This window comes from Entelurus aequoreus, linkage group LG18, assembly GCF_033978785.1.
Source record: "Entelurus aequoreus isolate RoL-2023_Sb linkage group LG18, RoL_Eaeq_v1.1, whole genome shotgun sequence".
NCBI classification, from domain to species: Eukaryota; Metazoa; Chordata; class Actinopteri; order Syngnathiformes; family Syngnathidae; genus Entelurus; species Entelurus aequoreus.
Genome location: NC_084748.1, coordinates 11,162,460 through 11,190,175, shown reverse-complemented (window position 1 = coordinate 11,190,175; position 27,716 = coordinate 11,162,460). Strand labels below are relative to the sequence as shown.

Below are 27,716 nucleotides of genomic sequence, written 5' to 3'. Positions count from 1 at the left end.
TCCTGTAGCAGCTTCACGCCTTCCTTTGAATGCCCGCACCTGCTTTGTTTTCGCAATCAAGACTATTTAAGTTGTGCGTACGCTATCCTTCTTTGTCGGGGACATTGTTTATTGTCATGTCATGTACGGGATGTGCTTTTGTGGACGCCGTCTTTGCTCCACACGCTGTAAGTTTTTGCTGTCGTCCAGCATTCTGTTTTTGTTGACTTTGTAGCCAGTTCAGTTTTACTTTTGTTTTACATAGCCATCCCTATGCTTCAGTGCCTTTTGTTGATTTTTGGTTTAAGCGTTATATACCTTTTTACCTGCACGCTGTCTCCCGCCGTGCTCTGCATATCGGGACCACGACAGGCCATGCTCGACGCGTTCCGACTTCTACAAAGCAACGAACTACCTGCTGCCACCTACTGGTATGGAGTATTACATGGTTACCCTGCCAAGCTCTACACAGCACAGGCACTAGACAACGGCACATTATTATGATTATTGATTTGCAAAAAAATATTTTTGGACCAATTAGGTGAAGTTGCATAATTTCCCATGGCACACCAGACAATAGTGGTTGAAAATCACTGCTCTACTGACCAATATTGGAGTTTTATTTGTCACGACCCGAATAGGACTCTGGACACAGATGCAGGATTTCGGAAACCGATATTTATTCCGACAAGGGGAAGGGGTCCAAAAAGGGAGAAACAAAACAGGCTATCAAAAACAGAACTAACCTGACCTCTAAACTAACAAAATGATCAATAAACTCAAAACGCTCACATTTATACACCTGAGGGAGGGTGACACAGGTGGGCGCAATCAGGCAATAAGGAAAGACGTCAGACCAGTGAAACAGCAGGAAAAGCAAGTGACCTGAAACGAGAGGGAGAGTCAGCATTTCAAAATAAAACAGGAAATGACAAAACAACATGAAACCCAGACCAGAATTCACCCCGGTGTGACATTATTGCTACAGACAGCATACATAGTTTTTTTTTTACCAATTTAATCACAGGGACTGTGTGTCTATTTGAAACATTTGATCAAACAGTTCTGCAGAAAAATACCTTTATTCTAGTTAGATTGTTAGTATGGACATAAACTATTATATAACAAGCTACATATTTAATGAAAGATAATTACTGTAATTTTACATGAATTTGAAAGTAATTTAAGAAAACAGAAAATGCTATGTATAATTAATTTGGTATATTTCTGTAAAAAAAATAGAAATATACATAGTTTGTCATTACTGGCATATTACTTAAAATACCAGGCGGATTGTTTATTTACAGATAATGTCTTCAATTCTACAGCTTTATAAACTATTTTTTAAAAAAAAAGAACAATTACAGTAGAAATTTAGAGTAAATTAACCATAAAAATAGGATTTTTTTTTTACAGTGTACATAATCATAATACCAGGGCAGCCAGTGAAGGGCATTTTGTACTCCTTCGTCCCAGGAAGAATGCTTTGCGGAAGTCTTTTATTTATAGATCTTTGTCGATCTGGAATAACCTCATGCCTCAAATTCTCACCGGCATTGAAAGTAAACAGGTTTCTAAAAAGAAAGTAAAGTGGGTTGTTGAGGCAACCAGCTAATGGGGATCCTTAATAAAAATAAAAATCAAATCAAATTATAATCCTTGAACAAAGTAAGAGTGAAACTCATGTGAATAATCACTGAATGGAGAACTGGGTGTGGGATTAAATAAATTATCTTCTTCCCACTCCCTTTCAGGCAAAACTGGACAATCATGCATTACATACTATACATTACCTTTTGCACTATATTAATTTATATTATTATGTGTTGTCAACTTTGTACTTTTTTATGTCATTGCCTGAAATAAATAAATGAATGAAAAATTAATTGTGGAACAACACAAATTGTTCAAGATGTATCCCCAGAAAAACCTGCATTATCGCAGGTCTTTTGACATCCACTTGTCATATGGAGAGAATGATAGAGCTTTGTTTGTGGTGCCATTTTGATTTATCTGGTGAACTAGCACTGCAAATTTCAGCATTGATGACAAATTAATAAATGTTGCTGTAAATGTATGTAAGTATTTCTGATGCGTTACTAATTTAGTAATATAGAGCATAATATAAATATGTAGCAAAATAGAATAGATTAGAATGGACTTTATTGTCATTATATTTGCATATAACGAGATTAAGGACTCCAATTTAAGGTGCGGCAGTGGGAACAAATATGGGGTAAAAAATAAATTCAATTACACAACAGATAATAAAGAAAAAACTAACAATTGAAATAAACAGACTACTATCCAATAAAAATAATAAGCAATCCTGTACAATATACAAAACACTGTAGAAATACAAAATACTGTACAATATACAGAAAAGGATAAGAGTACCGGAGTAATAAATAACAATCAGTGTTGGACGTATTGCACTCGAAGGGTAATATTGCACAGTAGGATATTAGGGTAGGATATTGTATAGGGGTGAATTATTATTATAAGTTAGAGTTCAAGATGGTGACAGCTGTGGGAAAGAAGCTGTCTCTGAGTCTGTTTGTTCTGGCTCTGATGCACCTGTAGCGCCTGCTAAATAAATAACACTGACGATAAGTAAAAAATAACTACAAATTGGTGTTATTTTAAAACTAAATATGGAGTAAAAATAGCTACATAAAGTGTTATCATATTACTCCGACCAGTGTGAAAAAGCAACAGTGTTAAGTAATTCTACACATGACATTGTTAATTGTGACACTAAATTTAGTAGAATTAACTCTGAAAAGTTGACACTGGCCATTAAGTACATTTTAGTCTTTTTTTAGTGTTATCTGAAACGGAGTTAATATCAACTCTTTAAGAGTTAATCCAACATACTGTTTTTTTACTTTGCACAGCTCAAGACTGACGCACTTTCAGTCGACTTTTAATGGAAAAAAACTACAGTCCAAAAAAAATGTCATCTTTTGAAAATAACGTTTTGTGTTCTTACCTCCTTAGAGCGCGGAACACTTTCTTTTGTGGTTGAGGGACTGAGGTGTGAGGACTACTCTGATGGCTTCATCGAACACCACCTTCAGACCTCGCAGAGTCAGCGCCGAGCACTCCAGGTACTTGACTGCTTCTGGAACGAACAAACACACACACACACAATGGAATTTTTGTCCATCTTTAAGGTCAAAAATGACTTGTTTGTTTAGCATATCATACACTGTCTTGACTAATCAAAGTACTAAGAATTGTTGATCATGTGACGTGACATCATGGGCTTCTAGTCAAGTTCCTCCACACCAAATGAGATGATTGACAGATGTTTCTAATATTCTGCTTACTGATCTCCTTGGCCAGATCGATGCCTTGCTGGTGAGAGATGGGCGACCGATTGTTCTCCCTCAGTTTTTTGATGGTGTCTTGATCGTTCCTCAGGTCCAGCTTGGTGCCCACCAAGATGACGGGGGGGTTGGGGCAGTGGTGGCGCACCTCCTGGCACCACTGAAGCGGGAAAGGAGGGTGAGTAGGAGACGAGGGTAGTATATACGGAGCTCAATTAGGGCCAAAAGCTTGTACTGTACTGGAAGAAATATCCCTATTTGTATTGACAAGTTGTTTGTCCTGATGCCACGCCCCTCTCAGTTGATGCCCCACCCCCTACTTGCTAAAAATCTGAAACTAAAAAAAAACATTTTTACTTTAAAAAAGTAAGCATCAAAATATAGGAAAGTGAACATTTCAATTAAATGATTTATTCTTTAGAATTAATCACCTTAAAAAATTGTGACCGTATTTTTATTTTGAAAAATCTATTTTCCAAAATTCATTTAATTCCACATGTATTATCTAGAGATGTCCGATAATATCGGACTGTCGATATTATCGGCCGATAAATGCTTTAAAATGTAATATCGGAAATTATCGGTATCGGTTTTAAAAAAGTAAAATGTATGACTTTTTAAAACGCCGCTGTATGGAGTGGTACACGGACGTAGGGAGAAGTACAGAGCAGTTGCGTCTCCCAGTCATACTTGCCAACCCTCACGATTTTCCCGGGAGACTCTCGAATTTCAGAGCCCCTCCCGAAAATCTCCCGGGGCAACCATTCTCACGAATTTCTCCCAGTTTCCACCCATACAACAACATTTGGGGCGTGCCTTAAAGGCACTGCCTTTGCGTGCCGGCCCAATCACATAATATCTACGGCTTTTCACACACATAAGTGAATGCAAATCATACTTGGTCAACAGCCATACAGGTCACACTGAGGGTGACCGTATAAACAACTTTAACACTGTTACAAATGTGCGCCACACTGTGAACCCACACCAAACAAGAATGACAAACACATTTCGGGTGAACATCCGCACCGTAACACAACATAAACACGACAGAACAAATACCCAGAACCCCTTGCAGCACTAACTCTTCCAGGACGCTACAATAAACATTTTTCGGAGTATAAGTCGCTCTGGAGTATAAGTCGCACCAGCGGAAAATGCATAATAAAGAAGGGAAAAAACCTATATAAGTCACACTGGAGTATAAGTCACATTTTTTGGGGAAATGTATTTGATCAAACCCAACACCAAGAATAGACATTTGAAAGGATATTTAAAATGAATAAAGAATAGTGAACAACAGGCTGAATAAGTGTACGTTATATGAGGCATAAATAATCAACTGAGAATGTGCCTGGTATGTTAACGTAACATATTATGGTAAGAGTCATTCAAATAACTATAACATATACAAACCCCGTTTCCATACGATTTGGGAAATTGTGTTAGATATAAATATAAACGGAATACAATGATTTGCAAATAATTTTCAACCCATATTCAGTTGAATATGCTACAAAGACAACATATTTGATGTTCAAACTGATAAACATTTTTTTTTTTTTGCAAATAATCATTAACTTAGAATTTCATGGCTGCAACACGTGCCAAAGTAGTTGGGAAAGGACATGTTCACCACTGTGTTACATGGCCTTTCCTTTTAACAACACTCAGTAAACGTTTGGGAACTGAGGAGACACATTTTTGAAGCTTCTCAGGTGGAATTCTTTCCCATTCTTGCTTGATGAACAGCTTAAGTTGTTCAACAGTCCGGGGGTCTCCGTTGTGGTATTTTAGGCTTCATAATGCGCCACACATTTTCAATGGGAGACAGGTCTGGACTACAGGCAGGCCAGTCTAGTACCCGCACTCTTTTACTATGAAGCCACGTTGATGTAACACGTGGCTTGGCATTGTCTTGCTGAAATAAGCAGGGGCGCCCATGATAACGTTGCTCCAAAACCTGTATGTACCTTCCAGCATTAATGGCGCCTTCACAGATGTGTAAGTTACCCATGTCTTGGGCACTAATACACCCCCATACCATCACAGATGCTGGCTTTTCAACTTTGCGCCTAGAACAATCCGGATGGTTCTTTTCCTCTTTGGTCCGGAGGACACGACGTCCACAGTTTCCAAAAACAATTTGAAATGTGGACTCGTCAGACCACAGAAGACTTTTCCACTTTGTATCAGTCCATCTTAGATGAGCTCATGCCCAGCGAAGCCGACGGCGTTTCTGGGTGTTGTTGATAAACAGTTTTCGCCTTGCATAGGAGAGTTTTAACTTGCACTTACAGATGTAGCGACCAATTGTAGTTACTGACAGTGGGTTTCTGAAGTGTTCCTGAGCCCATGTGGTGATATCCTTTACACACTGATGTCGCTTGTTGATGCAGTACAGCCTGAGGGATCGAAGGTCACGGGCTTAGCTGCTTACGTGCAGTGATTTCTCCAGATTCTCTGAACCCTTTGATGATATTACGGAGCGTAGATGGTGGAATCCCTAAATTCCTTGCAATAGCTGGTTGAGAAAGGTTTTTCTTAAACTGTTCAACAATTTGCTCACACATTTGTTGACAAAGTGGTGACCCTCGCCCCATCCTTGTTTGTGAATGACTGAGCATTTCATGGAATCTACTTTTATACCCAATCATGGCACCCACCTGTTCCCAATTAGCCTGTTCACCTGTGGGATGTTCCAAATAAGTGTTTGATGAGCATTCCTCAACTTTATCAGTATTTATTGCCACCTTTCCCAACTTCTTTGTCACGTGTTGCTGGCATCAAATTCTAAAGTTAATGATTATTTGCAAAAAGAAAAATGTTTATCAGTTTGAACATCAAATATGTTGTCTTTGTAGCATATTCAACTGAATATGGGTTGAAAATGATTTGCAAATCATTGTATTCCGTTTATATTTACATCTAACACAATTTCCCAACTCGTATGGAAACGGGGTTTGTAGAACATGCTATACGTTTACCAAACAATCTGTCACTCCTAATCGCTAAATCCCATGAAATCTTATACGTCTAGTCTCTTACGTGAATGAGCTAAATAATATTATTTGATATTTTACGGTAATGTGTTAATCATTTCACACATAAGTCGCTCCTGAGTATAAGTCGCCAAACTATGAAAAAAACTGCGACTTGTAGTCCGAAAAATACGGTATTTGTATTTTATTTTTATTGTACCTCTCTTTATTCAATTATTTTTTGTGTCAGGTATCGTCTTCCATAGCTAAAGTCCCTGAGAATTGTCAGCAGTCTCTTTCCTGGTTCATTATGAGAGGTAAGTGGACCCTACCATTTTTATGTCTTAGTCCAGACGGAGAACTGTTTGATTGTGACACACGTAGTAAACAAGGAACATAAAATACTTTTAAAAAAGTGACACATTGAAGAAGGCGTTTAATGCTAGCTAGCAGGCTACTTCCTGGTTCATGGAGATGACTAAGAAAAAATCAAAATAGCGATGTAAGTTTGCTTTTTAGAGCGGGAAAGCGATCCTAATGTGACTCAAACTTTAAAAAGAGAAAATTAAAAAAACATTCTTGCAAACATTGTGTATGTTTGGTCGTTCATATGTTTGTTAGCTAGCAGGCTACTTCCTGCTTTTTAGCTTTGGTCAACGAGGCTCAGCTATTAACATATTTGATGATTGATTTAACATGGACAGGTAATCAGGTGCTTACTAACGAGCGCCTGGAAGCTTTTTTATACAATTTCACCTTTTCTTTGACGTTGTTGTACGACTCAGGTTCAACCAGGGAGAAACAAATCAGAAACACATCCTGGACGCACAAAGACAAAAATACGCTGTTACAATGTTCCAACAAGTTCAAATACATGTCATACATTTTCTTTTGGACTTTTTAGGAGGATAAAGTAGATGTTATTCAAACTGTATTAATCCATGGTGGCCTCTAGGTGGCAGCGACATGAACGTATACCCCCTGGTGCAGTGGTTCTTAACCTTGTTGGAGGTACCGAACCCCAGCAGATTCATATGCGCATTCACCGAACCCTTCTTTAGTGAAAAAAAACATTTGAAAAAATGTTCAAATTCAAGACGAAGTTATATGTTTTTGGTAACACTTTAGTATGGGGAACATATTCTAAGTAACAAAGACTTAATTTAGAGTTATTTGGACACTAGAGGATCATATTCTAAGTAACAAAGACTTAATTTAGAGTTATTTGGACACTAGAGGATCATATTCTAAGTAACAAAGACTTAATTTAGAGTTATTTGGACACTAGGGGAACATATTCTAAGTAACAGAGACTTAATTTAGAGTTATTTGGACACTAGGGGAACATATTCTAAGTAACAAAGACTTAATTTAGAGTTATTTGGACACTAAGGGAAAATATTCTAAGTAATAGAGACTTAATTTAGAGTTATTTGGACAATAGGGGAACATATTCTAAGTAATAAAGACTTAATTTAGAGTTATTTGGACACTAGGGGAACATATTCTAAGTAACAAAGACTTAATTTAGAGTTATTTGGACACTAGGGGAACATATTCTAAGTAATAAAGACTTAATTTAGAGTTATTTGGACACTGGGGGAAAATATTCTAAGTAATAAACACTTAATTTAGAGTTATTTGGACACTAAGGGAAAATATTCTAAGTAACAAAGACTTACCGTATTTTCCGCACCATAAGGCGCCCCGTGTTATTAGCCGCACGTTTAATGAACGGCATATTTCAAAACTTTGTTTACCTGTTAGCCGCCCCGTGCTATTAGCCGCACCTACGCTACGCTAAAGGGAATGTCAACAAAACAGTCAGATAGGTCAGTCAAACTTTAATAATATATTACAAACCAGCGTTCTAACAACTCTGTTCACTCCCAAAATGTAATGTGCAAATGTGCAATCACAAAAATAGTAACACTCAAAATAGTGCAGAGCAATAGCAACATCAATAACTCAACGTTGCTCATACGTTAGTGTCACACAACACACAAAATAAACATTTAAAGCTCACTTTCTGAAGTTATTACTCATCTACAAATCCCTCGAATTATTCTTCTTCGGTGTGCTTCACTTGTTTTTTGACACCATCTGTGATGTGGACGCGCATGCAGTCGTAGATCAACAGGAACGGCGCTGCGTGAAAAAAGTCACCCGGTGTCTTCGCGTAAACGTCTATCAACCACTCGCTCATCTTTTCTTTATCCATCCATCCCTTCGAGTTAGCTTTTATGATGACGCCGGCTGGAAAGTTCTCTTTTGGCAAGGTCTTCCTTTTGAATATCACCGTGGGTGGAAGTTTCTGGCCGTTAGCATGGCAAGCTAGAACCACAGTAGGACGACTTCTCATTCCCTGTGGTGCGAATATTCACCGTACGTGTTCCCGTTGTATCCACAGTGCGGTTCACATGAATATCAAAAGCCAGTGGAACCTTGTACGCGTGTCTCTTAGTAGGAGACATTTTGTTGTCTTTACAGAAAAACAAATGAAAATAAATATCCGCGAGCTTCTTCTTCTCCGGGGACGGGTGCTCACCTTGGCGGTTGCTTACAGTAGAAGAAGAAGCGCTTCCTCTTCTATGGGGCGGTTGCTTACCGTAGAAGAAGAAGCGCTTCCTCTTTTACGGGGAAAAAAGATGGCGACTGTTTACCGTAGTTGCGAGACCTAAACCTTATGAAAATAAATATGAATATTAATCCATATATAAGGCGCACCGGGTTATTAGCCGCACTGTCTGCTTTTGACAAAAATTGTGGTTTTTAGGTGCGGCTTATGGTGCGGAAAATACGGTAATTTAGAGTTATTTGGACACTAGGGGAACATATTCTAAGTAATAAAGACTTAGTTTAGAGTTAATTGGAGACTAGGGGAACATATTCTAAGTAATAAAGACTTAATTTAGAGTTATTTGGACAGGGGAAAATATTCTAAGTAACAAATACTTAATTTAGAGTTATTTGGACACTAAGGGAACATATTTTAAGTAACAAAGACTTAATTTAGAGTTATTTGGACACTAAGGGAACATATTTTAAGTAATAAAGACTTAATTTAGAGTTATTTGGAAACTAGGGGAACATATTCTAAGTAACACAGACTTAATTTAGAGTTATTTGGACACTAGGGGAACATATTCTAAGTAACAAAGACCTAATTTAGATGTTATTTGGACACTAGGGGAACATATTCTAAGTAACAAAGACTTAATTTAGAGTTATTTGGACACTAAGGGAAAATATTCTAAGTAACAAAGACTTAATTTAGAGTTATTTGGACACTAGGGGAACATATTCTAAGTAATAAAGACTTAGTTTAGTGGAGACTAGGGGAACATATACTAAGTAATAGAGACTTAATTTAGAGTTATTTGGACAATAGGGGAACATATTCTAAGTAACAAAGACTTAATTTAGAGTTATCTGGACACTAGGGGAACATATTCTAAGTAATAAAGACTTAATTTAGAGTTATTTGGACAGGGGAAAATATTCTAAGTAACAAATACTTAATTTAGAGTTATTTGGACACTAAGGGAACATATTTTAAGTAACAAAGACTTAATTTAGAGTTATTTGGACACTAAGGGAACATATTTTAAGTAATAAAGACTTAATTTAGAGTTATTTGGAAACTAGGGGAACATATTCTAAGTAACACAGACTTAATTTAGAGTTATTTGGACACTAGGGGAACATATTCTAAGTAACAAAGACTTAATTTAGAGTTATTTGGACACTAGGGGAACATATTCTAAGTAACAAAGACTTAATTTAGAGTTATTTGGACACTAGGGGAACATATTCTAAGTAATAAAGACTTAGTTTAGTGGAGACTAGGGGAACATATTCTAAGTAACAAAGACTTAATTTAGAGTTATTTGGACACTAAGGGAAAATATTCTAAGTAATAGAGACTTAATTTACAGTTATTTGGACAATAGGGGAACATATTCTAAGTAATAAAGACTTAATTTAGAGTTATTTGGACACTAGGGGAACATATTCTAAGTAACAAAGACTTAATTTAGAGTTATTTGGAAACTAAGGAAACATATTTTAAGTAACAAAGACTTCATTTAGAGTTATTTGGACACTAGGGGAACATATTCTAAGTAACAAAGACTTAATTCAGAGTTATTTGGACACTAAGGGAACATATTCTAAGTAATAGAGACTTAATTTAGAGTTATTTGGACAATAGGGGAACATATTCTAAGTAATACAGACTTAATTTAGAGTTATTTGGACACTAAGGGAACATATTCTAAGTAACAAAGACTTAATTTAGAGTTATCTGGACACTAGGGGAACATATTCTAAGTAATAAAGACTTAATTTAGAGTTATTTGGACAGGGGGAATTATTCTAAGTAACAAAGACTTAATTTAGAGTTATTTGGACACTAAGGGAACATATTTTAAGTAACAAAGACTTAATTTAGAGTTATTTGGACACTAAGGGAACATATTGTAAGTAATAAAGACTTAATTTAGAGTTATTTGGAAACTAGGGGAACATATTCTAAGTAACACAGACTTAATTTAGAGTTATTTGGACACTAGGGGAACATATTCTAAGTAACAAAGACTTAATTTAGAGTTATTTGGACACTAGGGGAACATATTCTAAGTAACAAAGACTTAATTTAGAGTTATTTGGACACTAAGGGAAAATATTCTAAGTAACAAAGACTTAATTTAGAGTTATTTGGACACTAGGGGAACATATTCTAAGTAATAAAGACTTAGTTTAGTGGCGACTAGGGGAACATATACTAAGTAATAGAGACTTAATTTAGAGTTATTTGGACAATAGGGGAACATATTCTAAGTAATAAAGACTTAATTTAGAGTTATTTGGACACTAGGGGAACATATTTTAAGTAACAAAGACTTAATTTAGAGTTATCTGGACACTAGGGAAACATATTCTAAGTAATAAAAACTTAATTTAGAGTTATTTGGACAGGGGAAAATATTCTAAGTAACAAATACTTAATTTAGAGTTATTTGGACACTAAGGGAACATATTTTAAGTAATAAAGACTTAATTTAGAGTTATTTGGAAACTAGGGGAACATATTCTAAGTAACACAGACTTAATTTAGAGTTATTTGGACACTAGGGGAACATATTCTAAGTAACAAAGACTTAATTTAAAGTTATTTGGACACTAGGGGAACATATTCTAAGTAACAAACACTTAATTTAGAGTTATTTGGACACTAAGGGAAAATATTCTAAGTAACAAAGACTTAATTTAGAGTTATTTGGACACTAGGGGAACATATTCTAAGTAACAAAGACTTAATTTAGAGTTATTTGGAAACTAGGGAAACATATTTTAAGTAACAAAGACTTAATTTAGAGTTATTTGGACACTAGGGGAACATATTCTAAGTAACAAAGACTTAATTCAGAGTTATTTGGACACTAAGGGAACATATTCTAAGTAATAGAGACTTAATTTAGAGTTATTTGGACAATAGGGGAACATATTCTAAGTAATAAAGACTTAATTTAGAGTTATTTGGACAGGGGGAATTATTCTAAGTAACAAAGACTTAATTTAGAGTTATTTGGACACTAGGGGAACATATTCTAAGTAATAAAGACTTAATTTAGAGTTATTTGGACACTAGGGGAACATATTCTAAGTAATAAAGACTTAGTTTAGAGTTATTTGGAGACTAGGGGAACATATTCTAAGTAATAAAGACTTAATTTAGAGTTATTTGGACACTAGGGGGACATATTCTAAGTAATAAAGACTTAATTTAGAGTTATTTGGACAGGGGAAAATATTCTAAGTAACAAAGACTTAATTTAAAGTTATTTGGACTCTAGGGGAACATATTCTAAGTAACAAAGACTTAATTTAGAGTTATTTGGACACTAGGGGAACATATTCTAAGTAATAAAGACTTAATTTAGAGTTATTTGGACACAAGGGGAACATATTCTAAGTAATAAAGACTTAATTTAGAGTTATTTGGACACTAAGGGAACATATTTTAAGTAACAAAGACTTAATTTAGAGTTATTTGGACTCTAGGGGAACATATTCTAAGTAACAAAGACTTAATTTAGAGTTATTTGGTTAGGGTTAGGGTTATAATAAGGCCATGCCGAATAAGGCATTAATAAGTAATTAATAATGAGTAGTTAAGGGCCAATATGTTACTAATTTGCATGTTAATAAGCAACTAATTAATGGTGAATATGTTCCCCATACTAAAGTGTTACCATGTTTTTTTTACTGGTGCATAAAATGAACCGTGCATGAACATCACCTTGTTCAAACAACAAAACCAACACAGTGCATAAACTCACAACAAATTACACACCTGCAAACCAGTCAGCTGTTGCCGTATCCGTAATACGCCGATAGGAAGAAGTTTGTATTTACACGATGAGTCGGGTGTGTTTTGACCTCCACCGAACCCATGAGGCCGACTCACCGAACCCCTAGGGTTCGATCGAACCCAGATTAAGAACCACTGCCCTAGTGGCTGTAAGCAGCAAATGTGATGACTTCTTATCAACAATTTTGACTTGTGTGTAAAAAGTCAAATGTCAGTTTTTTTTTATTGATTACAGTGCATTTTAAACATGAATAGACTAGCAAAAAAGTAGCATGTTAGCATCTTAGGTAAGGAAAACCCCCATAAAAAAAAACGTGAGAAAGACGACACTTTTTAAAGTCGGCTGTGTGTACCGTCTGGGGGTAGGACAGTGGGCGGAGCCTGTCATAGTCCTCCTGTCCGGCCGTGTCCCAGAGGCTCAGAACCACCGGCCTGCCATCCAACATCACACTGGCCGAGTAGGTTTCGAAACTAAAATGTAAACAGTTGGAAAAAAAAAAATATTCGAGCAATTTTGTTGTTATTTACACAACTTAACTCAATATTGCACAAGTTGGTAACTCGTAGTGGATTTTACTTTGTGTGTGTGTGTGTGTGTGTGTGTGTGTGTGTGTGTGTGTGTGTGTGTGTGTGTGTGTGTGTGTGTGTGTGTGTGTGTGTGTGTGTGTGTGTGTGTGTGTGTGTGTGTGTGTGTGTGTGTGTGTGTGTGTGTGTTCTGGCAATGCTTACTTAATGGGGACATTGCTCTGTTTACACCAGGGGTGTCAAACTCATTTCGCATCGTGGGCCACATACGGCCTAGGGAGATGTCAAGTGGGCCGGACCATTAAAATTATACCATAGTCTGCTATAAATAACCAAAATATCATGTCTTTCCTTTGTTTTGGTGTAAAGAAGCACAAGAACATTAGGAAAATATTGAAATTTAATGAACTATCCTTTTACAAAACATTTCATGAAACACCTCATATTTCCTTAGACAAATGTGCAATTTACTTTTATCATTCACAAATATGCATTGCAACTGATCCCACTGATTGTACAAAGGCACAAAACTTTAATTGGTACTGAAAAATATAGTAATGCACTTTAAGATTAAATGAGACTTTTAAAGAAAGGAATTTTTAAACCACTTACACATACGCATATAAAATCTAAATGTAATCCCTGCGTACACCTTACAAACTAAGGAGAGTGATTTTAAATGTGTAATGAAGAAAGTGTTCGCCTGTCCTGTAAATCTGTAAACTTCATACATGAAACATACATACACATACAATACATACTGAAAATTTATGGAGTTGTATGAACAGTAGAATTCCATCACACAACTTTTGTTTTGGAGCTGCTGACTAACATTAAAGTGCACATTTTTTAAATCACCACAGTAAGGATTCATCTTCACAGAGCTGTATTCTTTCAATGCAAACAGTATCTAAGGCAGCATTTTAAAGGTGTTAGTCTAGTCTGGACTTGTATTTGTTCCTGAAACTTGGCATCTTTTGGCCTGTACAAGTGCATCAACACCAGGTGTCATGTCCTGACTAGCTGTCACTTTCTGGATGAAAGTTGACTGCTGTTTCCTCAGACCCGCCAGCAATTCGTTAATCTTATCTCTTCTCAGTTGTCCTTGCAAGCCGTCATATTTTTCGCTGTGATGAGTCTCGTAGTGGCGTCGAATATTATATTCCTTCAATACCGAAACTTGTTGCAAACACACCAAGCACGAAGGTTTTCCGTGCATCTCTGTAAATAAATAGGATGTGGTCCATTTTTCTTTGAAAATTCTACACTCCTTATCTACTTTTCTCCGTTTGGATAACGACATTTTGGCTAATGAGGGTGTAGCGGAGAGGTAGAGACCAAGGTATTAACAACGTCGTAACAAGCAGCAGATGGCGCATTGATACCGTCTGCTGTTTTCAGTCTGTCTCAGTGATGCGGCTTGTCTTCTACTCTGATGGAAAGAGTGCGCCCCTTAGCGGATAATCCATGAATTGCAGCGAATTTAAAATATTAACTCCATGTCTTTTATGCATTTTTTCCACTTTCAAATTATCCTGCGGGCCTGATCGAACCTCCTTGGGGGCCGGTTCCGGCCCGCGGGCCGTATGTTTGACACCCCTGGTTTACACAGTCACCTTTAGGGGACTTCTGACGGTATGGGGACAAAAAAACAGGTCCCCTAAAGCAGTGGTTCTCAAACTTTTGTCAGTGATGTACCCCCTTTGAACATTTTTTTAATTCAAGTACCCCCTAATCAGAGCAAAGCATTTTTGGTTGAAAAAAACAGATAAAGAAGTAAAATACAGCACTAAATCAGTTTCTGATTTATTAAATTGTATAAGAGTGCAAAATATTGCTCATTTGTTGTGGTCTTTCTTGAACTATTTGGAAAAAAATATATAAAAATAACTAAAAACTTGTTGAAAAATAAACAAGTGATTCAATTATAAATGCAGATTTCTACGCATAGAAGTAATCATCAATTTAAAGTGCCCTTTTTGGGGATTGTAATAGAGATCCATCTGGATTCATTAACTTATTCTAAACATTTCTTCACAAAAAAAGAAATCTTTAACATCAATATTTATGGAACATGTCCACAAAAAATCTAGCTGTCAACACTGAATATTGCATTTCTTTTCACAGTTCTTTCTGACAGACATTTAAAAAAAATCTCATGTACCCCTTAGCATACCTTCAAGTACCCCCAGGGGTACGCGTACCCTCATTTGAGAACCACTGCCCTAAAGGGAAACCTTTTTAAATGATAGTCAGATCCATTATGAACATGCCTAAGTTATTTTTTATAATTTTTTTATGTTCAATGTTGTTAAAAATAAAAAGCAAAAATAAAAGTTTAAGTGAGTTTGTATTTTATTTCTGTGGTTTAAGGTAAAATAAGATAATCCTTTATTGATCCCACAACAGGGAAATTTGGGTTACTTTGTTTACGTGTTTCAAATATTGGTAAAAGAGAAAATGTATTTTCTTGAAAAGTGAAACATTTGTTATCCTGGCATTAATAGTACTGTGATTCTGTATGGTATCCATCCTTAGTTCAAACTAATATATTTTTCCAAAAACAAAATCTGGTTAGTGTTCCTTAGGATGACATTTTCATACAGCATGATTATAAAACATTATTACCTTAAAGTATGATTCACATTCAGAATTTTCCATCCTTCTATATATGGTAGTTGGAGTTGCAGACAACTTCATTACTGCTAAATAGCAGTTTTCAGTAATGTCACAGAAGACGCAGGATTTGTTTGAACATTTTATAAGAAGACAGCTGTAGTGCTGTATTCTGAGCATCATGTCATATTTAATTTGAACTTTTTTTTTTTTTTAAATGGTCCTCAGTAGTCACGTACAAATTTGTGTGAATTATGCAAAATTATTTCAATTTGGTCCCCATGAACCATTTTAACTCTTTTTTACCCAGGGTCCCCAGTAAGAATGATCAGCACATTACTTCATCAATCCAGAGATTTAAAGACGTGTATGAGCTAACTGGGCAGTGGCCATTTTACACTATTTTTTAAATCATTTTTCATCATTTCTTTTTATTCATTTCATGAAAATGCATATATACAAACCATATACAGTTGACACTTTCATTGTTTTTTTGTTTCTTATACATTTCCGTGATCAGAAAGGAGCAGATGGAAGAATGCTATTCTTATATTTATCTACCCTCTTTTTAACACAAATAATTTTAGATGACTTTATCCCTGTTCCCTCCACCAACACCCCAACTCCAACATACTTTAAATTTTTGTTTAAGCATTTTCAAAATGACACGTCCAATCAAAATCAAAAATCAGTTTGATACAATTCCAGTTGTCTCTTTTTGTAACGCTTTTTAAATTCAAAGATAGTCTTGCAACTTTTTAAGTCTTTGTTTAGAGAGTTCCATGCTTTCACAGCAGCAACAGACGAGCACATTTGCTTCAAATTTGTTCGCACTCTTGGATGTTTAAAATCATACGGCCTTCTGTGGTTCTCATCTTCAGACGTGAACACAAATAACTTTTGTAAGTCCTTCGGAAGAACTTTATTTCTCGCTTTGAACATCACTAATAGAGTATGCAATTCTACAATGTCTTTTAGTTTTAATAATCCTGACCTAATGAAGAGTGGATTTGTGTGGTCTCTATATCCTACTGTAAAAATAATACGAATTGCTCTTTTTTGTGAAAGAAATAAAGGCATTATGTTGCTGTGATATGTATTTCCCCATATTTCTGCGCAATAATTGAAATAAGGTAGAATAATTGAGCAATATAACATTCTCATTGTATTATACGGGAAACTGTATTTAACCTAGTTCAAAATAAAAAAGCTTTTAGATACCTTATTTTTCACATGCGATATATGAGCTTTCCATGTCAACTTTTCATCTAAGATGACCCCAAGAAATCTGGGGCCGTATTTATCAAGCGTCTTAGAGTGCCATTTTATACTTAAGTCCTGAGAAGTTGCGAAATTTAGTCCTACTCTCAAACTTAAGAATAAAAGCTATTTATCAACTTTCTTAAGTCTAAGAATCACTCCTACTCTCCACGATATTTAAGAGACCTTCAGAGGTGTCCTAAGTGGTTAGGAGTTGCCAGCGGGGGATGGCACTGAGGCGAGAGAGACGTGCGCGAACGTTCAGGGAGTGGAAGGATGTCCTGGCTTTGTTTGATGACGAGCAGCTGATCAAACGGTATCGTTTAGCAGTGTTTCCCATAAACTGCCAAGATACTTGTGGCGGTGGGGGCGTGGCTATGGACGTGGTCACCATGACATCATCGAGTAATTTGCATAATTTACTACAATGATATGATTTTCTCTAAAAAGGCTCAAAAAATGTATACTTACTAATTAATAATAACAGTTTTGTTTTAAACGTCCATCCATCCATCCATTTTACAATATAATTACAACACTTTATGTACATATTTATATACAGATTTGAACAATAAGTTATTCACTGAAATATATTTATTAATTGTGGTTCTTACAAAAAATATATCTTATAAGATGTAAAAGCTAAAATGTCTCTTAAAGCTCTGCCCCTTTAATTAGCGCATACTAAATAATTTAACTTTAGCCTACTACTACAACCATATTATTTACCGGCAACATAAAGTGAAACAGAGGCAGAGGTGTCCTGCCACAGTCTGTAACAAATAAACAGAAAACAGTAGTGGTCAAATACAAATAAGGCAACAAGAGAAGTATCCTACACTTCTCTTTTGTAAAGTAAATCTGAACAGCCTATATGGGCATCTACATCAACTATATGATTTGCCTGAGAAGCTGGACAGGACAAAAAAAAAAAATATATATATATATTTTATTTTTCATTTTTTATTTGTGGCAGACGTAATTCTTTCGTGGCGGGCCGCCACAAATAAATGAATGTGTGGGAAACACTGGTTTAGACAGAGCGGGTATTATTTTTGTCACAGATTTAATAAGGGGCGTCATCTCATCAGCAACATCACACAGCAGAGCTTTCACAGCAGAACTAAAGGTCATCACAATGCTTCGATATCTCGCCACTGGGAAAATGCACATTTATTTTTGATTCATTGCCAATATTGTTTGTTTTGTATTATTTTGTAGTTTATTGTCAAAATATACACTCCCATTGTCCACTTAAATATTTCCAAGATATTTCTTTATTCTTAGACAAGGGATTCCCTTCCGTGATTGGTCATTTCTATGGACACAGAAATGACGTCACCTAAAATTCCGTTTACGTCACATAGTAATGTCGTAATTCAGCTCTGAGTGTTGCACTTAAAGGCCTACTGAAAGCCACTACTACCGACCACGCAGTCTGATTGATAGTTTATATATCAATGATGAAATCTTAACATTGCAACACATGCCAATACGGCCGGGTTAACTTATAAAGTGCAATTTTAAATTTCCCGCTAAACTTCCGGTTGGAAACGTCTTATGTATGATGACGTATGCGCGTGACGTCACGACGGCAACGGAAGTATTCGTACCCAATGTGTCACCATACAAACTGCTCTGTTTTCATCGAACAATTCCACAGTATTCTGGACATCTGTGTTGGTGAATCTTTTGCAATTTGTTTAATGAACAATGGAGACTGCAAAGAAGAAAGTTGTATGTGGGATCGGTGTATTAGCGGCTGGCTGTAGCAACACAACAAGTAGGACTTACTTGGATAGCAGACGCGCTAGCCAATGCTAGCCGCCAACCGCATCTGTGATCGGGTGAAGTCCTTCGTCGCGCCGTCGATCGCTGGAACGCAGGTGAGCACGAGTGTTGATGAGCAGATGAGGGCTGGCTGGTGTAGGTGGAGCGCTAATGTTTTTATCATAGCTCTGTGAGGTCCGGTTGCTAAGTTGCTACGTTAGCTTCAGCGTCGTTAGCAACAGCATTGCAAAGCTTTGCCAGGCTGAGAGATATTAACCGTGTAGTTACATGTACATGGTTTAATAGTATTGTTGATCTTCTGTCTATCCTTCCAGTCAGGGGTTTATTTCTTTTGTTTCTATCTGCATTTGAGCCAGATGCTATCACGTTAGCTCAGTAGCTAAAGAGCTTCGCCGATGTATTGTCGTGGAGATAAATGTCACTGTGAATGTCCATTTCGCGTTCTCGACTCTCATTTTCAAGAAGATATAGTATCCGAGGTGGTTTAAAATACAAATCCGTGATCTACAATAGAAAAAGGAGAGTGTGTGGAATCCAATGAGACCTTGTACCTAAGTTATGGTCAGAGCGAAAAAAGATACACCCTGCACTGCCTCTCTAGTCCTTCACTCGAACGTTCCTCATCCACAAATCTTTCATCCTCGCTCAAATTAATGGGGTAATCGTCGCTTTCTCGGTCCGAATCTCTCTCGCTCCATTGTAAACAACGGGGAATTGTGAGGAATACTACCTCCTGTGACGTCACGCTACTTCCGGTATAGGCAAGGCTTTTTTTTATCAGCGACCAAAAGTTGCAAACTTTATCGTCGTCGTTCTATACTAAATCCTTTCAGCGAAAATATGGCAATATCGCGAAATGATCAAGTATGACACATAGAATGGATCTGCTATCCCCGTTTAAATAAAAAAAATCATTTCAGTAGGCCTTTAAGATTCAGTCCTATACTTCGCTGAAAGTGTGAGTAAGACGCTTGATAACTAACTTTTAAGTAAAGCTTTCAGCGAATAATTTCTTTACTCATAAGTCAACTCTTAGCAGACTTCTTAGGAGTAATTCTAAGAAGCTTGATAAATACGGCCCCTGATTTCAGACACCTTCTCAATTTTCACTGTGTTTATGGATAAACTAAATTCTATCTTTCTTTTATTACTGAATACCATAAATTTAGTAGTTTCCAAGTTTAAAGATAATTTATTTACATCAAAACACAATTTTAGTTTAACCATTTCCTCTTCAATATTATCGGCTAAGATTTTCAAGTCATCTCCTGAACAGTATAAATTTGTATCATCTGCGAATAATACGTACTATAACATTTTCGAAAACTCACAAATATCATTTATTTATCAAATAAAAAGTTTGGGTCCTAAAATCGAACCTTGTAAAATTCCACATTCAATATTCATACATTCTGACCTATGATCATCGATCTCAACATATTGCTGTCGTTGTTGTAAATAGCTGGTTAACCAGTCCAGTGCAACTCCTCTAACTTATGCCTCCACAACCTGTAGAAAGGGTGGTCCCCACAAGTGATGAGCAAAAACTTTGTCCCCATTCCCAAATGATAACCTGTGTGTGTGTGTGTTTGTGTGTGTACTCACACAGTCGGAATGTATTCTCCAGGGAAGGTGTTGGTTGTGTAGCTGATGAGCAGACATGTTTTCCCCACAGCCCTAAAAACACACACATGAAACACGTATGGAAATGATAAAGGTTGCTTTGTTTCTGGAGGTTTTCTCTGTGTAGGTACTTGTAGACTAACTACATTACCCAGAATAAGAAATTTAGAGTTACAAGCGAGAATAAGTATCCTGCAGACTTGTAAAAAATAGAGTTCCTGTGTTGCTAAAACTGTTGTTTTCCGCATTTTTTAAACAAGCAACAAACATGGCCACTTTAAACGCGGTTTCATGCAAGCAGTCCGGGCTTGTGGAGGCGTATCTTCACTCGCGTGGCCTATACTTTTCTTACTGCCTGTATTTATCAAAATAAACACAAAAAGTGAGAAGAAAAAAGAAATATAGAGTTACAAGCGAGTATGAGTATCCTGCAGACTTCTAAAAAATAGAGTTCCTGTGTTGCTGAAACTGTTGTTCCCGCATTTATTTAAACAAGCAACAAACCATGGCCGCTCAGTGGCCTAGTGGTTAGAGTGTCCGCCCTGAAATCGGTAGGTTGTGAGTTGAAACCCCGGCCGAGTCATACCAAAGACTATAAAAATGGGAACTATTACCTCCCTGCTTGGCACTCAGCATCAAGGGTTGGAATTGGGGGTTAAATCACCAAAAATTATTCCCGGGCGCGGCCCCCGCTGCCGCCCACTGCTCCCCTCACCTCCCAGGGGGTGAACAAGGGGATGGGTCAAATGCAGAGGACAAATTTCACCACACCTAGTGTGTGTGTGACAATCATTGGTACTTTAACTTTTGTATACTTGTTCTCTGGGCTTGTGGAAGTGGATCTCCAGTCGCACGGCAAGTACTTTCGTTACTGCCTGTAATTCTCGAAACAAACAAAACCAAATAAACAAAGTGAGGAAAAAAAAACACGAAAATCCAAATGTGCTGCCCTCTACAAGCTCTTTTTCAAACATTTGTTTGGGAATTAGAGCTTGAGGTTTAGTTCAATCATTTACTTTATTAGTCCCCGAGGGGAAATTTAGATTTTCAGCACGGTCCCACTCGAGAGAAGACATACATTACAGGGAGACAGAACAGGAACGCTGACGGGTCAGCCAACTTCCGGCGCCCCTTAGAAAGGTGGGAAAAAGATCAACGCTGTGGGGGTGGGAGGATGAGTAAAAAAAGCTTCGGTCAGACTGGGTTCCTGGGAAGGGGATCCAGACTGATGCCAACAAAAAAAAACTCAATAGCCAAAAGCACACATAAACAAGTTGCATAGAATCCACAAGACTTGCAACCGAGGGGAGGAAGTGGGTCTACAGAGGTAGGCTGCTGCTATCTAAGCGCTGCCCAGCCGTCCATCACCTCTAAGGGATTCAAGCTTGGAAGGCGTGGGATGGAAGGTGGGGTATGTGTGTGTGGCGTGTATTTTTCGTGGATGCATGTGTGTGTGTGTAAGCCTGCAGCGTGTGTCTGTTCCGCGACCTCAGTGTTCTTGCAACCGCCAGTCAGTCCAAAGTCAACAACAGGTGTGTGTCCATGAGAGACAAGAAGGGAGCTTCGGGAGAGTCTCGAAGCCAGGGAAACAATCCAAGTAAGAATGTTTTGTATGCAGGCGAAAATTAAATTAGCTTTTTATTCTTAATGGTCTATTACTGGTTCTCAAATTCATCCTGCAGGGCAGACGGTCAGATGTTATCCAAATCACATGTGTGTCCACAGTTCTGCCCGCATCCTCCAATCATTTGTGGCAGCTTTGGGGTACTTTGAAGACTGCCAGCAACTTCCAATTTGTGGACAAACCAGAGCAACGATTACTCCAAACAGCAGATGTCCTGTTGTCGTAATTCTGAATATGTGGATATCTTAAACGTCCTCGACTGAAAGTGTCGACAGGCACGCGGCACTCCTTGTTCTCCCAAGAGTCTGTCGTGTGTCCAGCAACAACCGCTCCGTCAAGACAGGCAGGTCCCCCCAAACCCAAGATCTTGTCAATTTCGTTGAGACGCCAGTTAATCAGTTCCATTGTTTAGATTTGGAGAGCAGTGCAAAAAAAGGCCACCAGAAAGTTAAGACAAGACAAAGAAGCAAGCTGGAGAGAGAAGGGAGAGAAGGGCGCTTCAAGAGAGTCTCGAAGCCAGGGAAACATTTCAAGTTAGAATGTTTTGTATGCGGGCGAAAATAAAATTAGCTTTTTATTCTTAATGGTCTATTACTGGTCCTCAAATTCATCCTGCAGGGCAGACTGTCCGATGTTAACCAAATCACAAAGTGTCCACAGTTCTGCCCGCATCCTCCAATCATTTGTGGCACATTTGGGGTACTTTGAAGAATTTTTAAGACTGCCAGCAACTTCCAATTTGTGGACAAACCAGAGCAACAATTACTCCAAACAGCAGATGTCCTGTTGTCGTGATTCCGAATAGGTGGATATCTTCAACGTCTTCGACTGAAAGGGTCGACAGGCACGTGGCACTCCTTGTTCTCCCAAGGTTCCGTTGTGTGTCCAGCAACAACCGCTCCGTCAAAACAGGCAGGTTCCCCCAAACCAAAGATCTTGTCAATTTCATTGAGAGGCCAGTTAGTTAGTTCCAATGTTTACATTTGGTGAGCAGTGCAAAAAGACGTAACCAAAGAGTTAAGACAAGACAAGACAAAGAAGCAAGCAGGAGAGAGAAGGGAGCTTTGAGAGAGTCTCGAAGCCAGGGAAACAATCCAAGTTGGAATGTTTTGTATGCGGGCGAAAAGAAAATTTGCTTTTTATTCTTAATGGTTTATTACTGGTCCTCAAATTCATCCTGCAGGGCAGACTGCCGATGTTAACCAAATCACAAAGTGTCCACAGTTCTGCCCGCATCCTCCAATCATTTGTGACATCTTTGGGGTACTTTGAAGACTGCCAGCAACTTCCAATTTGTGGACAAACCAGAGCAACGATTACTCCAAATAGCAGTTGTCGTAATTCCGAATAGGTGGATATCTTCAACGTCCTTCAACTCCTTGTTCTCCCAAGAATCCGTCGTGTGTCCAGCAACAACTGCTCCCTCAAGACAGGCAGGTTCCCCCAAACCCAAGATCTTGTCAATTTCGTTGAGAGGCCAGTTAGTTAGTTCCAATGTTTAAATTTGGAGAGCAGTGCAAAAAGGGGCAACTAGAAAGTTAAGACAAGACAAGGAAGCAAGCAGGAGAGGGAAGGGGAGCGTCCGCCCTCGATGAGTGCCGCTGAGAAAATATCTTCTATAGCCAACCAGCACACGAAAAGGCTGTTCCCAAAATGTTTCCCACTAAATTGGAAGCATCTCCTGCGACTTGGCAGAGTCTTCAGTAATGCGGACGCTGTATCGATCCGTTGTGGTGAAGAAGGAGCTGAGCCGGAAGGCAAAGCTCTCAATTTACCGGTCGATCTACGTTCCCATCCTCACCTATGGTCTTGAGCTTTGGGTTATGACCGAAAGGACAAGATCACGGGTACAAGCGGCCGAAATGAGCTTCCTCTGCCGGGTGGCGGGTCTCTCCCTTAGAGATAGGGTGAGAAGCTCTGTCATCCGGGAGGAGCTCAAAGTAAAGCCGCTGCTCCTCCACATCGAGAGGAGCCAGATGAGGTGGTTCAGGTATCTGGTCAGGATGCCACCCGAACGCCTCCCTAATGTGTTTAGGGCACGACCGACCGGTAGGAGGCCACGGGGAAAACCCAGGACACGTTGGGAAGGCCATGTCTCCAGGCTGGCCTGGGAACGCCTCGGGATCCCCCGGGAGGAGCTGGACGAAGTGGCTGGGGAGAGGAAAGTCTGGGCTTCCCTGCCGACCTCGGATAAGCGGAATAAGATGGACGGATGGCAGTTTGAAGTAGTATTAGAATCAGAGAAACAAAACATTCAAAACACGTCCTACCGGTTAGGCGACCTCCCGTGTCACGTCAACCGCAGCCAGTCCAAACGACGGACATTTGTAGTTTCTAGTAATAGTATGCTGTATTTTTTTAAAATTCTTCTTTCGTCACCTCGCTCATAGCAGAGGACAAACGCTCCCGCTCGCCAACGGCAGGTGACGTTTAAAAATGTACTTTCATTTTTAAGCCAACTGACAAAGTCGAGTAGAAAGTAGGAAAGTTTAAGTCATACCCGTCTCCCACGACCACGCACTTGATGGTCTGCATCTTGGTCCTCTCGTCACACACACACTCACACACACTAGATCAGTGTGAGACTAAGGAAAATGTAACACACACTCACTCTTTCTTTTGCTGTGTGTGTGTGTGTCAGTACTTTGTGGTTAATTCGCTACAATCCTCATAAAGGTGTCGCCGTCATTTCTTTTTAACTTCCTCCTTCACTCACTCGCTTAATGGCCTTGTTTTTTTTCATTTGATGTTCAATATTTTCACATTAGGTGTTACATGTTTTGAACAATATTTAAAAAATGATACATTTAATTTATTTTTGACTTTTTTTTGTCGTGTCAGTCCGTATGTCCATGACTGGAACAAATATAACCAGCAGATGAATGTGTTTTTAATAAGGTAGTAAGTTAATGATAATAAAATGAAATTGATCATTGTTTGACATGTTTAAAAAAATAATAAATAATAAAGATTGAGCCAAAAACAATTTGGTTGATAAAAGATATCTATCGTAAGGCAAGAATATACAAAACCCAAAACCAGTGACGTTAGCAACAGCCTCGATGGTTCTTTTCCTCTTTGGTCCGGAGGACACGACGTCCACAGTTTCCAAAAAAAATTTGAAATGTGGATTCGTCAGACCACAGAACACTTTTCCACTTTGCATCAGTCCATCTTAGATGAGCTCGGGCCCAGCGGAGCCGCCGGCGTTTCTGGGTGTTGTTGATAAATGGCTTTGGCTTTGCATAGTAGAGTTTTAACTTCCTCTAACAGATGTAGCGACAAACTGTAGTTACTGACAGTGGTTTTCTGAAGTGTTCCTTAGCCCATGTGGTGATATCCTTTACACACTGATGTCGCTTTTTGATGCAGTACCGCCTGAGGGATCGAAGGTCCGTATTATCATCGCTTACGTGCAGTGATTCCTCCAGATTATTTTAACCTTTTGATGATATTACGGACCGTAGATGGTGAAATCCTTAAATTCCTTGCAATAGCTGGTTGAGAAATGTTCTTCTTTAGGTGTTCGACAATTTGCTCACGCATTTGTTGACAAAGTGGTGACCCTCGCCCCATCCTTGTTTGTGAATGACTGAGCATTTCATGGAAGCTGCTTTTATACCCAATCATGGCACCCACCTGTTCCCAATTAGCCTGTACACCAGTGGGATGTTCTTTTTTGCCACTTGTGCCAGCTTTTTTGAAACATGCTGCAGGCATCAAATTCCAAATTTTGCAAAAAATGACAATGTTTACCAGTTTGAACGTTAAGTATCTTGTCTTTGCAGTCTATTCAATTGAATATAAGTTAAAAAGGATTTGCAAATCATTGTATTCTGTTTTTATTTGCCATTTACACAACGTGCCAACTTCACAGCAAAGCCGGCGGCTTTTCTGGGTGTTGTTGATAAATGGCTTTTGCTTTGCATAGTAGAGTTTTAACTTGCACTTACAGATGTTGATGTTAAATTTTTTTCTCATTAGGTATTCCATGTTTTGAACAATATATTTAAAAAAATATTGAATTTAGTTTTTTTATTTATTTATTTATTTTTTGTCGTGTCAGTCCGTATGTCCGTGACAATACTGGAAAAAATATAACCAGCAGATGAATACGTTTTTAATAAGGTAGTAAGTTAATGATATAATAATGAAATGTATCAGTGTTTCACATGTTTGAAATATAATAAATAACAAAGATTGAGCCTAAAACAATCTGGTGGATAAAAAATATCTATCATAAGGCAAGAATATATAAAACCCAAAACCAGTGAAGTTGGCATGTTGTGTAAATCTAAATTGATTTTGGATGTAACTAGCTTTTCATTGAATAAAATTCAAAATCCTTTTTATTATCAAAATTGTCTTTGCTTTCTGTCTTCATTGATGAAGCTTTCAGTCTCTCGTCATTTTAAGAGCGCTTCAAAATCAGTGAAATTGCAAAGGAAATTCCGAAAGTCTGGTCACACGGCCAACGGTTTCCATAACGATGGTGCGCGTTAAATAAGGTCGCAGTGATGCGCGACAAAAAAACGATCGAATCCACGGTAAAATTCTGCCGATTCAGCTGCCAGTCTACATTTTTTTTTTTTTTACGGAGTACGGAAAAAAAATATATTGCTGTGCAGCAATATTCTGAGGTGAATATTACTCTCCGTTACAAGCGGCCCTCTGAGGGCAGCCATAACTGCGATGTGGCCCTCCATGAAAAGGAGTTTGACACCCCTTACTTAAAGTATGCTGATTGAGTTCTTGTATATAACATTCTTAAAGACTTGTGAAAATTGGCTGCTTGGAAACCACAATTGCAATCATAGTCGATAGGCTTCTGGTATGTCATAAATATTTATATTAAACATTTGTTTGAATGTAGCTTTTTAAATTTTTTGATTGTATTTTTTATATTGTAGGAGAGTTTGTTGATTCCAAGCATCTTAACATTTTAGTTTTATTAAGATTTTTTTTTAACGACAATGTCTGCAATGTGACAGTACAACCACTAGAGGGGGTCCAGAGCCTGATTTCAACTTAAGCAACATTAGAAAAGTTTTTTTAATTTTTTTTTTACTAGCATTAACTTTATGACGAGGATGGAGAAATAAAAGAAATACATATTTTTGCTTCTATAGTTCACATTTTTTCAATATAAAGGTCACAGTTAAATTCAAGTACAAGCTAAACTTAGTGGTTGTTCCGTCTACTTCCGGCAAAGACTTGTGACGACAATGTGACAACTTTTTTTTATTTTTTTTTTATTGAACAATGTACATACAAACATATATTCTCAATGTACAACACATCTCAACAATTTCAGACATTCATCAGGTTGAGCAAATACTGTCTTTCGCAAAACATGTAACGGAAAGAAAACTAAAGCAAATACAAATAGAATATAAAAATAATAACAATAAATAATAATTTTAAAAAAATAGGATAAGATACTAAATTCAAACAGACAAAAAAAGGCTCATCTAAATCACTTTAAAACTAAAGCAAATACAAATAGAATATACAAATAATAACAATAAATAATAATATTGTTATTATTATTATTATTTTAATCAATAAGTTTTAAATCACTTTAAAACTAAAGCAAATACAAATAGAAT

At 37.6% G+C, this 27,716-nt stretch overlaps 2 protein-coding genes across 6 annotated transcripts in view; one reads left to right on the top strand and one right to left on the bottom strand.

The window, feature by feature from the left end:
• Positions 1-27,716, top strand: part of LOC133633786 (cytohesin-4-like) — a 78,612-nt gene that overhangs the window by 20,321 nt on the left and 30,575 nt on the right. For 4 of the 5 annotated variants that reach the window (XM_062026483.1, XM_062026479.1, XM_062026482.1 and 1 more), the window contains 3 exons: positions 2,980-3,089; positions 3,406-3,489; positions 6,543-6,609. The exons of the other annotated variant lie outside the window; for it this stretch is intronic. In XM_062026483.1, the coding sequence (XP_061882467.1) occupies positions 6,603-6,609 (7 nt within the window). In that variant the 5' untranslated portion in view covers positions 2,980-3,089; positions 3,406-3,489; positions 6,543-6,602. The remainder of the gene's footprint in view (positions 1-2,979; positions 3,090-3,405; positions 3,490-6,542; positions 6,610-27,716) is intronic. 5 annotated transcript variants of the gene reach the window in all.
• Positions 644-24,730, bottom strand: LOC133633789 (ras-related C3 botulinum toxin substrate 1-like). The gene is made up of 7 exons (XM_062026487.1): positions 24,608-24,730; positions 20,466-20,537; positions 13,022-13,139; positions 7,049-7,111; positions 3,312-3,471; positions 2,972-3,103; positions 644-864 (listed from the first exon to the last, which is right to left on the bottom strand). Exons 1-6 carry the CDS (start codon positions 24,640-24,642, stop codon positions 2,976-2,978), a joined length of 576 nt encoding a protein of 191 aa, XP_061882471.1. The 5' UTR covers positions 24,643-24,730; the 3' UTR covers positions 644-864; positions 2,972-2,975.

Coding starts and splice junctions, on each gene's coding strand:
- LOC133633789 (XM_062026487.1), bottom strand. CDS start 24,642: ATGCAGACCATCAAGTGCGTGGTCGTGGGAGACGG. Junction 20,538..24,607: donor TGCGTGGTCGTGGGAGACGG/GTATGACTTAAA, acceptor GTGTGTTTTTAG/GGCTGTGGGGAAAACATGTC. Junction 3,104..3,311: donor CGATCTGGCCAAGGAGATCA/GTAAGCAGAATA, acceptor TGTTCGTTCCAG/AAGCAGTCAAGTACCTGGAG.